The 18,883-nt window shown below is 38.1% G+C and overlaps 1 protein-coding gene across 3 annotated transcripts in view; it reads left to right on the top strand.

The window, feature by feature from the left end:
- The window catches only part of phactr3b (phosphatase and actin regulator 3b), a 362,484-nt gene that overhangs the window by 177,564 nt on the left and 166,037 nt on the right, over positions 1-18,883 (top strand). For all 3 annotated transcript variants that reach the window (XM_073875723.1, XM_055184983.2, XM_055184984.2), the window contains exons 2-4: positions 11,338-11,499; positions 12,156-12,236; positions 12,441-12,593. In XM_073875723.1, the coding sequence (XP_073731824.1) occupies positions 11,338-11,499; positions 12,156-12,236; positions 12,441-12,593 (396 nt within the window). The remainder of the gene's footprint in view (positions 1-11,337; positions 11,500-12,155; positions 12,237-12,440; positions 12,594-18,883) is intronic.

Here is an 18,883-nt window from a genome sequence, read left to right as displayed (position 1 = left end):
CGTTACGTTAGATCAGAAATGTCGTGTCTGCAAGTATTAATTTTTCACAAAATAAAGCGAGTAACGAACTCATTTAAATTTCAGTAATTGTAACTGCGTTACTCGATTTAAAAAAAAACTTCGTTACATGCTCGTTACCGCCAAAAGTAGTGGAGTTACAGTACTAAGTAACGCGTTAGTCCCATCACTGGAAACACGTCAGAAAAATGAACTGTAACTTAACGAATACTTGTCATATAAACAAAAGATAAATGTCTACATAATGCTTGGAATGTCTGCTGTTGGAAGATGTAAGTGAAATTGAAAACAAATATTGTAATTCGTTGTTAACTGTATTAGAAGAGAGAGATGTACCGTCTTTCTTCTGTTGCTTCATTATCTATAATGAGCCACGCCCCGCTCCATTGAAGAAGAGAAGAGCAGAGATCATCCATATTCATTAGTCAACCCCACAGTCAATGGACATTCCGTCTCTGCAGCCATTCAGTGCTGTGTTGAGTTTTAATCCGAGTGCTGGAAACATGACATCTACTTGTTTACTCGTGACTGTAACTAAAGTTATCGCCAGACGCGAGTGTGACTCGATCGACGTCCAATCACACAATGCCTCATATTTGAAGCTCTTTGTGGTATCATTATAAAAGATGCGATTGCACACATCACATAACTGTTTACTCGCGCCCAAATCTCCAGACAGACGCGAGTGTGTGTGCTTCGTCAGTGTGATGGGATCGATGTCCAAACTCACACACAAACACACGATGCCTCATATTTGACGCACTTTGTGGTATTCTTATAAAAGATGCAACTGTGTGTGCTTCGTCTGTGTGACGCGATGTCCAAATGCACACACAAAGACACGATGCCTCATTTTACGCGCTTTTTGGTATTCTTATAAAATACGATTGCAAACATCACATCTACTTGGTTACTCTCGCCTAGTAAATAAAAGTTATCTCCATGCGCTTATGTTTTCTTTGTGCTTCCGTCAGACGCGATCAACGGCCAAACGCACACACAAACACAAACACACAATGCCTCATATTTGACCCACTTTGTATTAAGACGCATCTAAACACATCTAAAACCCAGTTTATTCGCGTATATCTCTGCACAGTAAGTTTATTTAACGCAGGATCATGCATGTGAAGGCATTTCTTTTGTGTTGCTTTCACAAACAAACACGTAACATTAATGGCGCTTCACATTCCTGCCTAAAGGCTCATTATGCAGCTCATTATGCAATTGTTTTGTTCTTCAGCTGTCAATCACAGATTATTCAAGAGCTTCCAGTCTCCTTGCATATTGCCTTCCTAACCAAAAAGCGACTTTGAAATTGTAAATCAATATATTGTGTTATGTGAAGGAGTAAGCAGAATGATCTTCACATCATTTTAAAGAAAAAACTCTAGACTACTAGATCCTGTTCTGAAAAGTCTTGGGAAAACATGTTTAGAATGAGTTTTGTGGACTTATATCAGTCACTTACATTTTTTTCTTTTTCAAAAACCACGCATAAACATTTTTCTCTCAAAAATACAAACATGTACATACATGTTAATCATATAATATAGTAGCCCAGTTGGTGCTGAATGCAGTGTTATAAGACTTTTGCCATTATTATGTTTTTAAGCAACTGAAAATAGCACGAATGTCAGGGCAGGTCAAAACTTCTCCAGGGCCCTAAAAACCCCTTAGACCCCAGAGGGTTAAAGGAAATAAAAAGGTACATAATAATAATAATAATAATACAAACAAAATTGAAATGCGAGACAGTATTTAAGACTAGAGCTGCAACAACTAATCGATAAAAAGGTTAGTTGGTCTGTGACATCACATGCTCCCGCACCACCGCACCGTCGGCCAACATGTACACGCGTCAGGTGCTGTCTGTTTCTTCATACTGCATGAGCTGCCTGCTCAAAGTCAGTCACGTTTTATTCATACAATGCAAGCTGTTTGCAAGATGTCGAAAACCCTTTCGATCAGATTGCTGTTGTAGTGTAAATGCACATGTGGTTGAATGTGTTAAAACAGACACAGACTGCTTTCTCTCCGCCTATTTATCTAATGTGAGGTACTAAACACAATGTCTTTTCTGACATCTGGCGGCGAACACGCGGTGTACAGCGCTATTTTTAGCCTTTCATTGATTAAACTAAAGCGGCTGATCTCCGCGTAGTTGCATTTTACAAGCATGTGAAAGTTGCACAATCTTATTTCATCAATTGCGCTGAAATATCAGAGAAAGCTCTAACATATACATGTACAAAACACTATGCAGCATGTTTACTTATAACACAAGCAGTGGACTCTGACATAATATTAGTTCACGTCCATATAAACTCGTCATTATCCCGCTCGCTTTCAAATAACAGCAGAGAGACTCACCCACAGTCTCCACAGACCACCCCCTCACAGTATTTAAGACAGAAGTGGACAAAAGAGACGGATTTAAATACCAGGTGTAAACGTGATGTGTCTCTCTGCAAAAACGCAAATGAACGCTGGTTAATAAAGGTTTAATTCACTATAATATAAGTGACTTTGTATTTGCTTAACTCATTCACCGCCATTGACGAGTTATCTCGTCATTTATGAGTTCTTATTTAACTAATAAATGTGCCTTTCTGGACGAATTTCAAAGTGAAAGTGTAATACCGCTTTTATCCACCAGATGGCAAAATGAATTTATCAAAAACGGAAGTTAAAAAGAGTTAATGATTTATTTTAACTGCGTTTATGTTTGATAGTCATTCTGAGTCTGATCTCTAACATAAATTTCTTTACAAAAACGCAATTTTTTAAGCTTTTTGCTCAAAATGTTGTATTTTTGAAGAGAAATATCCATATTTCAGTGGTTAAATTAAGTAGAAAAAGTAAATATATAATGAAACGTTTTTTTCCCCATTTTGTTTGTTTGTTTGTTTATTGTTTGTTTGAAAGCAGAGGGTGTGTTCTTTAATTTGATATAATTTGTATGTTTATATATTTATAGAAAATAATTTTTCCTGCAAGGAATTTTGTGAAAATTTTGTTAAAATCACAAAAATGCAGGTGGGCAACTTTTCTCAAAAAGGCTGGCGGCGAATGAGTTAATTGTTGTTGGGTTTTCATAAAAATAGTAATGAATCTCTTACGGGTAAAGGCAGGCAAGACATGGTGCGGATCCAAATGCAACTTGGGTTTATTAAAGGGTATTCATAAACCATAAAACAGGCAGAAGGGTATATATACACAAGACAAGAACCAATCACAAATCAGAGCCAATCACATAGCCTTTCGAAAACCGAGACATTCAGTGTCCCAGGAGAGTGCATAAATTTCCCGGGACAGGTTATTAAAAAGGTCAATCCCGCTAAAACCGGGACAGGTGGCAACCCTTGTCACGGTCTTGTCAGACATCTGTGCTAGATGTAGGTCTGAGTGCATCTGAGAGGACCGTGACAGTATTATGTTCTGTGTGGGGATATGTGGAATCACATTGTGTGTGTGGCTTCCACATGTTCCCGGTGTCTTGTTGCTGTCGTGATCTTGCCAGACCTTAGTATAGGTTCAGGTCTATGTTCTGAGGGCAAGGTCAGGGCAGCATTGTGTTTACGTGGGAATACGTGTGTTTTCACATCATATATGTGTGACACGTGTTCCCAGTGTCTTGTCACTTTTACCCTACTCCCTTATGTACTCGTGTCTTACGTGATTAATTATGTTCACCTGTTCCCCATTGATGTGCTGTCTTTATAATGCCCTCGCGTCCTCTGTGTTGTGCGCGTGCGTTGTCAAATGTTGAATGTCAGAGTTTCCTCGTTTCCCGTGTGCTCTGTTTTCAAGTTCCTGTTTAGTTTGTGTCCCATCACAGTGTTGAGTTTATATTCTGTTTTACCCCCTCGTGGGTGTTTCTGTTCTGTTATTAAATATATAGTTTATTTTTGATACATCCTTGCGTTTGGGTTCTCTCTTAGTTTTCTTTATTCGGTGTTAAACACACCGTGACAACCCTAGTCCCTAAAGACTACATTTATTTTGTTAATTGATATTTTGACATTTAAAGATGTTTTACTATTTAAAAGCTGCACAAACTTTTTTATTTAAGGCTTAAAATATCTAAATCAAAGTGTGTTGTTTTGCACTTTTAAAAGTACACTGTTTTTAAATTGATCGACTGTGTCTAATACTTGAACATTATTTGGTAAATCATTCCAGAACTTAGGGGCCAAGTAGGAAAAGGATCTACCACCTTTAGACACTTTTGATATTCTAGGGATAATTAAGTGACCAGAATTTTGTGAGCGCAGTTTACGTGGTGGATTGTATTCTGATAGTAGTTCTGTAATATAAGAGGGCGCTCGGCCATTTAAGGCTTTGTAGGTGATTAGTAAAATTTTAAATTGTATGCAATATTTAACTGGTAGCCAATGTAAAGATGCCAGAATTGGAGTAATGTGGTCATACTTTTTAGATCGAGTAAGCACTCTTGTGGCGGCATTTTGAACCAGCTGTAGCTTGTTTACCTGATTTGAATGGCATCCCCCGAGTAACAAGTTACAATAGTCTATTCTAGAGGTCATAAAAGCATGGATAAGCTTTTATGCATCTGATGCAGACAGCATATGGCGTTTTTTTGAGATATTTCTAAGATGGAAGAATGCTGTGCGGCAGACGTTGGAGATATGACTATCGAAAGATAGATTGCTGTCGAACATTACGCCTAAATTCTTAACCATGGAAGATGGCACCACCGTGCAGCCATCTACGGACAACTTGTAATCTGACATATTATGTTTGGAGCGATTTGGTTCTATAATAAGTATCTCAGTCTTATTGGAGTTTAGCATAAGAAAGTTATGTGCATCCAGTCCCTAATATCACTAATGCAGTCTGTTAGCTTAGCAAACTGGTGGGTTTCGCTAGGATGTGACGAGATGTAAAGCTGGGTATCATCCGCATAGCAGTGAAAACTTATGTTATGTTTCCTGATAATGTCTCCTAGAGGTAACATATATAACGAGAATTGGATAGGGCCTAGAACTGATCCCTGAGGTACGCCGTATTTAACGGGGGAGTGATATGACTCTTCCTCATTTACATAAACAAAGTGATATCGATTGGTTAGATACGATCTAAACCAGGCTAACGCCTGACCACTGATGCCAACATAGTTTTCTAGTCTATTGAGTAAGATTCTGTGATCTATTGTGTCAAAGGCTGCACTAAGGTTTTTGTAATATAAGGATTGAGATTTCACCACGATCGGATGTTAATAGGAGGTCATTTGTAACTCTAAGCAGCGCTGGCTCTGTGCTATGGTGGGGCCTGAATCCTGATTGGAACTTTTCATATGTATTATTATTCCCTATGAATGTGCGTAGCTGTATCCGTGCCCTTCAGAATAACGTATTCGGCTTCGGGCACATCCCTAGTTCGTATGGTAATCTAGTGTGTGATGTAGCATACAAAGCTCATGATAAATAAATACACAAGAGTTTGGTAAGTCCTTTATTTTTGTGTTTTTGCTTTAGAGGCAGTCACATGGAAGGTGCACATTCCATGCTAACTGCTAGCATCACAAGCATACAATGTAGAGGTAAATCTATCAAACATGTTTGTGTGTTAATGTAAATGTTTCTATGTCTTACCGGTGCTGTAAAGACCTAAAAAGAAGTGGCCGGCGAACAGGAAGCCAGTTTTATATCATCCTGAAGGGGAGGAGATACCCAATTACGCATGCATGGAGTATATTGTGTTGTGTGTTTATGTTTTGGTGATCTAATAAAGGATAATGCCTATAGTTCCATGTAAACCTTGTATGGGTGTGACTTGTAAAATGGAAAAATCTGTGATATGTAAAATATAGTTCTATAACAAACGGAGTGTTATGATTGGTCCGTTTGAATGTGAAGGGTGGGGACCAAGAGTATAAAAGAACCAAGGAAATGGTGAAGAGAGAGGAGGGGTGTTTGTTGGAACAGTAGCCAACGATTTGTTTAAACCCTTTTTTGTGGTTAAATGTGTGTTGAGTTTTTCTTTGAAGTTTTCTTTGTTTTAGTATTTTGTTTTGTTTAAAGTTTATTTTTCAAGTGATATTTCGCCTTGGCACCTAAATAAAAGTTTTTTTCCTTGGACTATTTGGAGTTTTGCCTTTTTTTTTGCTGTCAGTCAGCCACTGCAATGAACATCTTACCATATAGTGGTAAATGTACTATTGGGTATAGTGGTGGCTGCTTTCGTAGTTTCTATGTTTTCCCTAATAAACATATTTTTATTTAGTAAATAAGTTTATGAAGTCGTTACTATTGTGTTGGAGTTTACTATTGGTTTCTGTTTGTTCTTTGTTTCTAGTCAGTTTTGCAACTGTGCTAAAGAGGAAACGAGGGTTGTTATGATTTTCTTAAGCGTACTGAGATAGGTAGATCTGGCGGTTTTAATAGCCTGTCTGTAGTGTTGATAACTCTCTTTCCATGCTGAACGCCATACCTCTAACTTTGTGCTTCGGTAGTTTCCTTCCATTTTTCTAGCTATTTTTTAAGGGCTGCAGTATGATGGTCATACCATGGAGCTGGCGTTTTTTCTTTGGTTCTCTTTTTTCGAATGGGAGCAACGGCATCCAACGTGCTAGTGCAAACGTTGTTCAGGTTTTCTGTTATAATATCCAGATCTTCACGGTTACCTGCTACATGTTTCATTTGAGACAGGTCTGGAAGAGTGCTAATAAAGCTATCTTTAGTGGTGGAAATTATTGTTCTGGCTAATCTGTAGCATGTTGTAAACTGAGCGGTCCTATCTAGAAGTATCGTGTATGACACAAGGCAATGGTCTGAAACGGCATCGCTCTGGTTTGATATTTCGATGTCATTAAAGGCATTCCATGCAGTTTGATGTTTTTGTCAAACAGCAACCCCTAGAGTCACTGGGGAAAACTTGCAACTGTCGTAATTTCGCACGCCCACTATGTACGTACCTGTAAGGACAGTGTTGGGCGTGAGATGGACTCCGAAGATAATGACCAGGGAATGTTTCACAATTTCATACAAATATTAGGCTACTGCATGTCTACTAAACTACAGATGATGGTAATAGGATAATAAGAAGTTTATGCCAAGTGTAGAGTAGGCATATAACAGAGATGGGGACTCGAGTTTGAGACTCGGACTCGAGTGCGACTTAAGTCGCACACACAGTGACTTCAGACTCGACTTGAGACTCGACTCTCAAAGACTTCAGACTCGACTCGGACTCGAGCCGCGTGACTCGTGAACAATGTTTATTTTTAGGAAACGTCTGATGAGCTCGCTGTCATAGCTCCCTCCGTTACCTACAACCTGCCCATGACGTATCTGCTCCGCGCGCGCGGCCGCGAACATACATGAATGCACCGGCCGCTGCTGTGGCATTCATCCGAAGCTTTGGGTAGTGCTGTGATGGATCCGCGGTTCGGCTGGCATGCGATTTGCGGATTAATATGCAATTTAAATAGGGTAAGTTTATCACTGTTTCTAAGGCTTGCAATTGTTTAAATGGTTAAACAATTTAACCGCAAAAAGGCTCTCAAGTGAGCAGATTTCTGTACGCACATGCGGTTAAGTGTATCCGGTCTAGCTCCAGTCAGGTCCAGAGTTGCGCTACTTTGTGTCATACTGTAGTGTAGTCCATCAACATACATTTGCTGAATAGAGCAATGAAAAACAACGTAACGTTTTTATGTGAAGCGACTGCTGCATCTTCTTCCTGAAGCGCTCCGCCTGTGTTTGAGCACGCGTTTAGTGCCCTCAGTAGTGTACATACAGAGAGAAGTGTTTCAAAAGTTAAGCCAACATAAAATCTTTCTTTTCTGGACAAGGCACATACATACACGCAAAATGATCTCACAGTATTCTTTTTCTAATAAAACATTTTTGTTTATGTCTTAAGAAACCAGTCTGGCCTTATTTGTTCTTAATAAAGAGACAGTAACCTCAATTAACCTACTTAAGTCTGTGTCATTTATGTTAATCAAACAACCCAAGACAAACAGAACATCACTTCTATTGTTCAAAAATATTAATAATAATAATATTTAATTTGTACAATAAAGACAGTGTTATAATCCATTTAATTTAATTTCTGTACATAATGCTAATTTTAGACCTTACTTAATGTGCAACTATGTTCCTTTTTATAAATGTTTATAATTTCTTTATTTGTTATTAGAGTTTTATTTGTTACTACGAGACTTGAGACTTGACTTGGACTCGAGCCCAGAGACTTCAGACTTGACTTGGACTCAAGCTCAAAGACTTCAGACTTGACTTGGACTCGAGCTCAAAGAATTCAGACTTGACTCGGACTCGAGCTCAGAGACTTGTGAACATCTCTGGCATATAATAATAAAGTAGCCTACCGCGTTTGCTGGCTTATTACGTTTTTACAAGATTGCAGCTTAATCACCAGTAAACAGTCTATAGTCTAACGTTATGTCTACTGTATAATTTTATTTGTTTTTTAATTGTAATGTAAACATTACAAAATGCATTGACAAAGTTAATTGTATACGTTGCATTATTTCATAACATTGGCCATTATTCGTTGGCCATAAGAAATCGAAATTAGACAAATGACTACGTACACATCACAACACAACACTTGAGTTTAGATGGCAAAAAAAACATGTAAGAGAAACGAGTGTTTGTTAGCAAGTCTGCTAAATGCTCTTATGATCGTAAGCTAGCTAGACCCTTGTTGAAGTTATTTTACTGGTCTAATTATCAACACTGGATGAATGAACAGCTTAGTAAAAAAATACACACTACAAGCAAGTGCAACCACATACAACATAGACCGCAAACAAATTTACAAATAAGAGATTTACTTACTTGTCCATCAACAAGATCGCCAGATCAGCATCCCTTTTGCATCCAAGGCTGTCTATTAGCTCACGCCAACGAGTAAACACCTGACCGAGTGGGACTCTTGTCCGGTTCCTAACTCGGTCAAATTCTCTTTTTCGCTTTCTACTCTCTTCCGAACGGGTTTTCTTAGCTGTTTCCCTCATCGAGCATCACATCTCAAATGCGCGCGTGCAGCTGTTGTTACAGGCTTGTTTGACTTCATGCAGCGCTGCAGGAACCGACAGCCGGATGACGTCAAAGTGCCGTCTCGGATCATTCTCGCGGTACTTTTACGTCATCCGACTGCCGGTTCTTGCAGCGCTGCACGAAGTCGAACAAGCCTAACGTGTGTGACCTCGTTGCCGTAAAGCAAGTCGTGATTCTCGCGAGATTTGTCAGGGGCGGTTCTCTCAAGCTTGCATTGCTGGTTTTGGTAGCGGCGTCCTTCCCGAGCTTCAACAGGGGGATGATTCGCCATACTATGACTTCGTTTACCATCGAAATGACTTTGAAGCTGTTATATTAAGGTAAAATAACTGCATAGTGTGTCTTTAATATTGAGTCCGCGTGACAGAATTAAGTCTAATGTGTGCTTACGAGTATGCGTGGGCTCTGACATGTTTTGTTTAATACCAAGAGAATTTAGAAAATCCATAAACGCACGTCCTAATGCATCTTTTGGATTATCCACATGGATATTAAAATCACCAACGATAAGAGCTTTATCTACAGTGACTGTAAGCTCAGATAGGAAGTCTGCTATTTCTTTAAGAAAATCTGTGTGGTGGCCTGGAGGCCTATATATGGTAGCTAAAATGAACGAAAGCTGTTTGTTGTTATGATCAGTTATTTCCATATTTAACAGTATTATTTCAAATGAATTAAATTTGAGTTCAGATTTTTGGTTTACTTTAAATATTTTGTTGTATATTGTAGCTACACCACCCCCTCTCCCTTTTAGACGAGGAACGTGTTTATAGTAATAGTCTTGTGGGGTGGATTTGTTTAAACTGATGTAATCGTCTGCTTTAAGCCAGGTCTCTGTTAAATAGAGTGCATCTAAGTTTTGTTCAGTAATTATTTCATATGATAATAGGTTCTTTATTGGTAAGCGATCTAATGTTAAGAAGGCTGAATTTTAACATTTGAGTTTCATCTGTTAATGTATTGTGTTCTTCACAAGTTTCATCTGTTAATGTATTGTGTTCAATGTTACAATTCGGCCTTCTTAACATTAGATCGCCCACGCATTAGAAGGCGTAAAGTGCTGCTTCACCTGTAGCCTGCTAAGTAAGCAGATTGTTTGCATTTAAAAAGTGCAAATATTTGTTTCGATATTTTTTAATGCTATACCCAACGGATTTATTGGATATGATTTTGTACCTGTGGATATGTTGAGATGCGAACCATTTTTAAGTAATATCTTTAGTAAGACATTCACAGCGCTCTCCCAGGTGTTAAAACGTTTCAGATCTTGAAATTTCTTTAAAGTCTTCTCCTGTTTTTTTTTTTTTTACAAATAAAGTATTTTTAGAGTGTTTTATAAAATTATCACTCCATCATGTTATTACTAGCACTACCCCAGAAAAACACTTCCGTTCCTCAAAAAAAATAAAAATAATATATTAATGCTCAGCTTAAGTATCAAGAGAGTTAGCCAGTAGATAATCTAAAAATGGACGCCACGCCACACAGCCAAAGGTCTGTAAAGAACCAGTGAGTGACAGTCTAATTTTTTCCAGTTTAATGCAAGTAAACACTTCTTGACTTGCTTTCACTTTAAAAGGATGAGCCGTCTTGCTAAAGTGGTAAAGGCCAAAGCTTTTGCACTATTACTGGAAGGTTGACATCAACTGCTAAACCAAAATATGGCCAAAAGTGGATTTGTATCATGGTCTATGTCGAAGGCATCTTTCAAAGTTTTAAGTTACTGTTTTTATGAGGACTTTTTGGGGCTTGACAGTGTTTTTGCAGCACATTCACTTTAGATTTGGAGTATCATGAGGAGAGTAAATGATTTTAGAAAGCCATCAGCATAACAGTTTACTTGGTTTTGTAACCCTGCTTGCAGTTTTTTTGGGAGATGGGGAGAACTATTATTGTTTGTTGAAATGTTTTTACTTTTAAATAAAAACTGATGTTATGAAAGTTGGGAGGCAACCCGTATGTTGTTCCACTTTGATAATTTCTGTTGGCGGAAAAAATGCTTTCCTGAGATTTTGGAAATGTTTTTTTGTGAGGTATTTTTTACAGCATTTCCAGGTGCTGTTGTTAATAGAGATAATTGTATTTAACCTAAAATATTCCTTTGTTGCTATGTATACTGTAAACGGTAAACTGCAGATTTAACAACGGTCTGCTTGGGATCACATCATCTGAGACAGATAATTGTAGCAGAAATTACAGATCTAAATGGTTAACCAGGTTAATAGCAGCGTTTTTGATAGTATTTCTGATTGTCTTTATGATGTAGATGTGATGGATCACCAGAGAACTCTTCATTTTGGCGGTCTGGTGTCTGGGGTCCGCACTCCCCCCATCCGCCGTAACAGTAAATTGGCCAGCTTTGGCCGCATCTTCAAGCCATGGAAATGGAGAAAAAAGAAAAATGAGAAAATAAGGCAAGGATCTACAGGTAAGGTATAGCCCACATAATGCTTTTGTTTCCTTGCCACAGTTGCCTATGGATAGCTATAGGTGCTATATAAGTGACTAAATAATGGAATTAGGTGTATTTGCATTGTGTGCAGTATAGTAACCATTTTAGAAAAGCAATGAGACACTCTATTATGATCATTCAGTTCAATTTAAATGTATTACTATTATGCTATTTTCAATATTGCATTGTGTCAGTTAGTTTTGCAGTAAATGTAGGGAAGAAAAGTATGGCCAAAGATAATAAAAGGTGTATGAAATATAGAATATATATGGTATTACAAAATACAAGTTTATTGGCTGCACCAACTGCAAAAACAATACATAACATTACATTCAAATCAGTATATAATAAGCTGTAAGATGTTAGCAGTACTAACTGTAAAACATTTAAGCTTGTAAACAAAAGATTGCATATCACATATTAAATGCATCAAACTTTTAAAATGATGATATCAAATACTAAAAAGGTGAAATATGAAAAAATGTCAAGTAATGCAATAATATTATATGTGTGTTGTGCGATTAACACCTCATAAATAAATAGTTAATATTAATGTTAGAATGTAATGCTAAAAGAGAAATGTGGGATTGTCTTCAGGAAAGTTTATATGTAACTCTTATGTCGTATGGTAGCTGCAGCAGTGGAGAGAAAAGTTGTCGCCAGGCAGAGCCGTGATGATGGTGTCAGGAAGGGCCTGGCAGAAGCTTGCACTGGTGAGAAAAACTGCCACATCACTCTTTTTACTGCCCTAACAGTGCCAACCACACCCTGTCTTATTACTGTAACAGCAGTGTACAAGTGACAGTGTACAATATACTGTATATAGCAACATCACCAACTTAGTATTTGACCAGCAGAGACGGTAGAGAAAGTGATGAGAGCATTTAAGATTGTTCTGTTATATCCCATGCTTACAGAGTCTGGTCTAATCTGTGGTGGGAATACAGACAAGCCAGAAACCCCCACACATGAGTACTCAGATGAAGAAGAAAGAAGAGAGGTTGTGCCATTGGCCCCGCTGGCCTGCACCATAGAGGATCTTGGTTCTGATGATGAAAATACATCTACAGGTGAGGACCTCTAAATTGAGTATGGTGGTCACTTTAATGGTGATTTCTTTTTGTAATTAATTTAAATAGATTACTTTAAACCATTCAAGAAGTTATGTTTTGCTAATGATGGCCACTTGTTTGTCTATGGGTCAAAATATGCAATTATATTACACATTAAAATAACAAAATGTAATGGTTTTGTTATGTGTTCTGGTTGTATTCTGTGTATTTTTGTATTTTGGACGTTTATTTTGACATCCTGTTCTGTTCTGGCTTTTATTTTGATATACATCCTGCAATGTTTCACTTCACACTTCCTGTTTGTTCTTGTATATAAGTCACATCCTGTTCACCTGCTCCTGGCTGATTATTACATCGCCCCATTCTGTCTGTATCTGTGTTTTTGTATCTGTATCTGTTCCTGTTTTGACCCGTACCTGTATTTGGATTTATTGCCTGTTTGCCGCCTGCCCTGAACCTGAGCCTGTATTTGGAATTACGATTTTTTTGGATTTGCCCTACTGGATTTGTTTGCTGGCCCTTATTGGGATTTTACATAATAAACACCTTTTGCACATGGATTCATGTTCTCATCGCTTTCTTCAAAGCAACCCGTTACACAAAAATATATATTAATAAACCATGACATTTCCACTACACAACATATTTGCTGACAACTGTTTAATGTTACAGTATTGAATATATAGAAATGCAGAGGTGGGTAGTAACGAGTTACATTTACTTCGTTACATTTACTTGAGTACATTTTTTGGGTAACTAGTACTTTTAGAGTAAATTTAAGGATGGGTACTTTTTACTCTTACTCAAGTACATTTCTAATGAAAAAACTGTACTTTTACTTCGCTACATTCGGTGACGTTACTACGCTACTTTCAAATGGTAATAATTAATGAATATATTTTATTTTTTAAGTTTATATGGCTTGCTCGAAAGTCTCGCGAGACGTTAGAGAGGCTGCGTGCGTTGCGAGGGGTGGCTACGTATCACACTTTAGCGCGCGTAGTGATGGGAGAAATGAAGCTTTTCGACGCTTCGGATCAATTGAACCAATTGCTTCGAAAATTGATTCAGTTTTTCGAAGCAGTTCGAAACACCACACACGCTGGCGACCCCTGCTGGTCAAAATAGTGTAAAAGCAGATATGTTCAAACATTTTACACTTTTTTTCACAGAATAATAGCAAGATTTGCATTAAAATATGTTTTAAAAAATTATTTAACTTAATTAAGACATAGTTAAAAGTCTAATATGAGTTTTTTTTTTTTTAGGGCAAACAAATCATTAAAACTAACTAACCTTTTAATTATGTACATTTTTGTCATTAAATCTGTCTATAAACAAAAAGTAGATAAAATGGCAGTGTTATTAGTCAGAAGGATAAATGTTTTATGAACTTTCATAATAAAACTGACCCGAGTTCACCTAAACATATTAGACAGTGGTCATGTGATCAACTCCCCCTAGTGGTGAACCATCGGATTTTCGAAAGGTTTCGAAACAGTTATGACGTAATGAAGCCTCGTTTGCTAAAATCACGTGACTTGGGCCAGTTTGAAACAAGCTCCGAACCACTGATTCGAAACAAAAGATTCGTAAATGTTTCGAAGCCTCGGCTGCGTTCAGCCCCGACAAAACGTTGCACAACGTTTATTAAACAGAAACGGTGATGCGTTGAACGCCCTGTTGTGATGACGTAAGCGTTGCAACTACGGTAGCTGAGAGGCCATTCTTTTTGTTCTTTTTTAAATGTTTCTGAAGCCTGATGAAATCGTTATAAATGTGTGTTTAATACTGTAAAGTACCCTCGATGTTACAGTCACTGACCTTGCCGTCCAGAATGAAAGACAACATTCCAACTTGAACCCATTGAGCGAGCTGTCTCTTTACTACCGCATGGTTTTATACATCTTGCCGCTGATTGGGCTGACATTTCTGACACACCCACCAAACGAGAGAAAACGCAACGGTGTGCTCCGTTGCACACCGTTTCCAGGAAACATGTCGTTCAACCCGGAAACCGTAGCAAAACGTTGTGCACCGGTGTGAGATTGAACGTGCCCCTCATGAAGCAATGCTTCGAAAACGACCATCACTAAGCGCGCGTAGATGAAACATAGATGAAAGGAGATGACTGAAGCGGAGGATGACCTATGCAAGCTATCAGAGGCAGATCACGCGTGGGCTCAAGTTTGGTCTATGTTTACACTACAAAAGGTCAAAAAGAATAGTTTCATAATGCGATGTATGCTTTGTGCACCAAAACGAACTGACATCTCAGCATACAGGAATTCAAGCTCCAACCTGAAACAACACGGCGGTACGTGTCACTTTGTGCAGTGCCTTATTATAATATAATTTCATGCACTGGTTTTGTCATATGCGCTCTTGTGCAAGCAATGAAAATCACTCTAACCTTACAAACAACAAACGTTCACATCTGCACATTTCCATATCATTTCCTCATAAAACTAAACAAATTGAACAGCATAGTGTTAAGTCTTGCATTAATATAATACGTGAGAACCGGGGAAAAAGTAACACTGGACGAAAGTAACAAAGCGATTTTCTCAGAGGACTGATAACATTTGCATCCCAAACTATGACAGCATCTTTGCAACCCTTGACAGAGCTGACAAATATCGCGTTATTTACTCACCATTTTCCGGGTGTAGATCCAGAAAGGTGTTTTCAACCATAAGTAAATTCCAAAAGCGGTCATTGTTTTCTTATAAAGCGTTATGTTTCTCGTTTTATCAATCTACAGGTTATTTAGTGCTCTAACTAACACATCCTGAAGTTTGACTTCTCAAGAGTTTTTAAAAATAAAAGTAAATCTGGTTTAAATGTGAGGAGATCCTGTCAGGACGAAAGTAACACTTACTTTTGTACCATTTATATTATTCTAATTTTCATAGCGTTCAAACTGTTGAATTTAAGTTTGTACTGTTGGTTGCTTTTGAAACATTTGATTAAACTGAAATTTAAAATGAAAATATAATTTCATTATTTTTTACAAAGATAAATTACAAAATATGTTTGCAGTTACATATTAAAGAGGTCATAGTCATGTATAGTTAATAAAAACAAGTGTAACACGAAAATCTACATTGTTTTAAAAAAAGTAACAATTCACCACTTATGTTCAAAGTGAAATTATACTAGTCATTTTACATTTGTTCAAAATTCCACCTGGTATTGATAGACCACACTTGTGAGTTACTGACCACAGCAAAAATATATCTCTGTCTGAAACATTATCTTTAAAAATTAAAAAAAACTTTTTAAAAAATCTGAAAAATTTCTCCCCTACACATAACCGGACACCTTACTTAAATGTAGAAAATACATACGAATAAAAACTGGATTAATAAAATAAAAATAAAAGAATAAAGTATGTTTTTAAAGAAACATGTTTTATATATTATAATAAATGTAGAGTTGATTTGCAAAAACAGAAAAGTTCCATTTGAAATTCTAAAATAAGCATTTTATCAAGCTCCTTATGTTCATTAATTGCACATTAATGACAATGAATATATGATATAAAAACATGATAACAAACAGCACACACATTCTTTTTTGCTTACTGTAAGCTTGTCTAAGGCAGATCCAGCCAAATTTTGTTGTGAACGTGAAAATAAAGACACAGTTAACTGTCAGAAAACAGTCAGTGTTTGTTTAAGATTTTTTTTTAATGACACGTTATGTGGTGTTGGAGGACTGAGATAGACTGCTTTACTTTAACCTAGGTAGTAGTATATAAGCAGAACAATGAGACTTTTAAGGAGAGGTTTGTGAAAGCCCTCCAAGTCTGAAATTCAGGGATTTTACGCTTCTTTTCAATCAGATTGGAAGTAACGAGTAACTAAATACTTGAGTAGTTTTTTCATCTAATACTTTTTTACTCTAACTCAAGTAAATAATTAGATTGTTACTTTTACTTTTACTTGAGTAAATTTTTGTATAAGTATAGATTTTGGGTACTCTACCCACCTCTGCAGAAATGGCTAAAACATTGAACAGTCTAACAGTATGTGTATTTTTTTTCTTGAACTAAAAATTCCTAAAACTTGGCTTACTAAATCATTTCAGCTTGGATAAAGGGTAAAGATCCTCACCTTACCATTTAGCAAACATATGTCATAAAGAAATGTGATGATATTTTTTTTTCTCAAAAGAAGCTTAAAGCAGAAAACTACATAAACACAAAAAGGCATTTTTATTTCAGTAAAGAAAAGTTTACGTAGAATAACATTATGTAATGTGTAAGAGTAATAAATGGATCTATGCCAGTTTACAGATTTTCTGAATTGCTAAGACACTAAACCCCAATCTCTGAACCAAATTCATAGTGGCCTAACCCCATTTCTCAAATCATGCACTCTTTTTGCAAAAATCTAAACACAAACTTCTCACTAAAACACACATTTTACACTGCAATGCACTTGTTTTATAAATGCAAAACACAGGAAGGCAAAAGTTGAACACAACTACTACACAGTTGTCATCAAGAAAACAAAACAAATCAAAATTTTACACACTTTTTTAAAGCTTTTTTACCAATTGTGTGGATTGGAAAAAGTTTGAGAGGCAGATGAAGAGTATGAGGAAGAACAGGAAACCAGAGGCAATGCAACTGGCAAATTTGCAGTTGGATGTTACGTATGTAACCATGGTTCCCTGATGGAGGGAACGAGACGTTGTGTCGATGACGACAGTATGGGATGTGCTCTTGAGAGCCAATATGGTCTGACTTGTGTGTAAAGGCCGGGATACACTGCACGATAATTGGCTGTCCCAGACGAAAGATCGCCACCGTGAAACTATCGTCGCGATTTCTGTGACCGTGGCTCTCCATCGGTGGTCCTATGTCGTACAGTGAGAGAGGTTCAAAGACGGCCGTTTTTCCCAGTCTTGCGTCCAAAGATAGCCTACGATAGTTTTCTGGCAGTGTCAGAAATTCGGCATGATCACCGCACAGTGTGTTTGCTGCTACGACCTGCGCGCCGGTATTTGTTTACCACGAGCGCATGCTGGTGACGTTGCGCAACGTGCGCAGCCGCCGATGCTTCCAGTCTACACGTCTCTCGTACCCGAGTTTAAACGATACATGTCGCACAGTGTGATAAGGTAATGATCTTATAAGAGGACAAAAATCGTGCAGTGTATTCCGGGCTTTAAACACCAATGAAATTGCAATGAAATTGTGTGAATGTTATCTGCATACCAGTCTTCGCTCACACGTATATAAAAGGAGACGAAATGCGCCCATTCATTCGCTTGTGTTTGAGGAGCTCGATGAGGCTCAGCGGAATGAGCAGTGTTGTGGCAACGTCTTGTTCCCTCCTTCAGGGAACCATGGTTACATACGTAACCGAGACGTTTCTTATTTATTCGACAATGTATCGATGACGACAGTATGGGGTCCCCATGTGAAACGCCACAACTCCGTCTCATGTCTTGACCTCACAAAGCAATCATAGGCAAGTACAACGTGCCGTACTGTTTCTAAATGACATCAAAACCTTTCAGTAAGGTACAAGGGGTCCTCATCCGAGGAGGAGGAACAGACCCCTCACCATTAACACCAGCGGGGTGTTTTTAAAGCAGATAGCATCGACTTAGCCGCAAGGTACTGAAGTATACTGGGAATGTGCCAAAAAATCAGGCTCACTGGGGGGAAGGCATACTTCCTCAGATGACGTGGCCACGTGTGAGCTAAGGCGTCCATGCCGAGGGAACCCTCGGTCAAGGGAAACTAAAGCGGGCAGTGAATGTTGTCCAATAAAGCAAACAGGTTGACCTGGGCTTCACCAAACGTCTGCCAAATGCTCCAGACCACATCGGGGTGAAGTGTTTGTCCTGCAAGATAGGGAGAAAGCGTCTCAGCATTAGCAGGACAGCCAACAACTCTAGGCAGTTGATGTGTCATTGCAGGTGGGGGCCCGTCCAATGCCACGACTGCATGCCGGTTGCACACTGCACCCCAACCCAGCTTCGAGGTGTTGGTTGTAATCAGCGTACGCCTTGAAACCTGTCCCATAGGCACTTCTGCCGTGAGGAAGGAAAGGTCATATCTAAGGGGGGTTAACCCTCTGGGGTCCGACCATTTTGGGACACTCTCAGAGGTTCTGACATGCTCTTACATTTGGTCTTTTTTCAGTTGCTTTAAAACATAATAATGGCAAGTGTCATACCACTGCGGTTAGCACAAACTGGGCTTAAATATTATATGAGCTACATGTATGTAAATGTTTGTATTTTTGAGAGAAAAATGTTTATGCGTG

This window comes from Misgurnus anguillicaudatus, chromosome 14 (genome assembly GCF_027580225.2).
Source record: "Misgurnus anguillicaudatus chromosome 14, ASM2758022v2, whole genome shotgun sequence".
In the NCBI taxonomy this organism is placed as follows: Eukaryota; Metazoa; Chordata; class Actinopteri; order Cypriniformes; family Cobitidae; genus Misgurnus; species Misgurnus anguillicaudatus.
The sequence above is the reverse complement of the archived record's forward strand: the minus strand, read 5'-3'. Positions and strand labels throughout refer to the sequence as shown.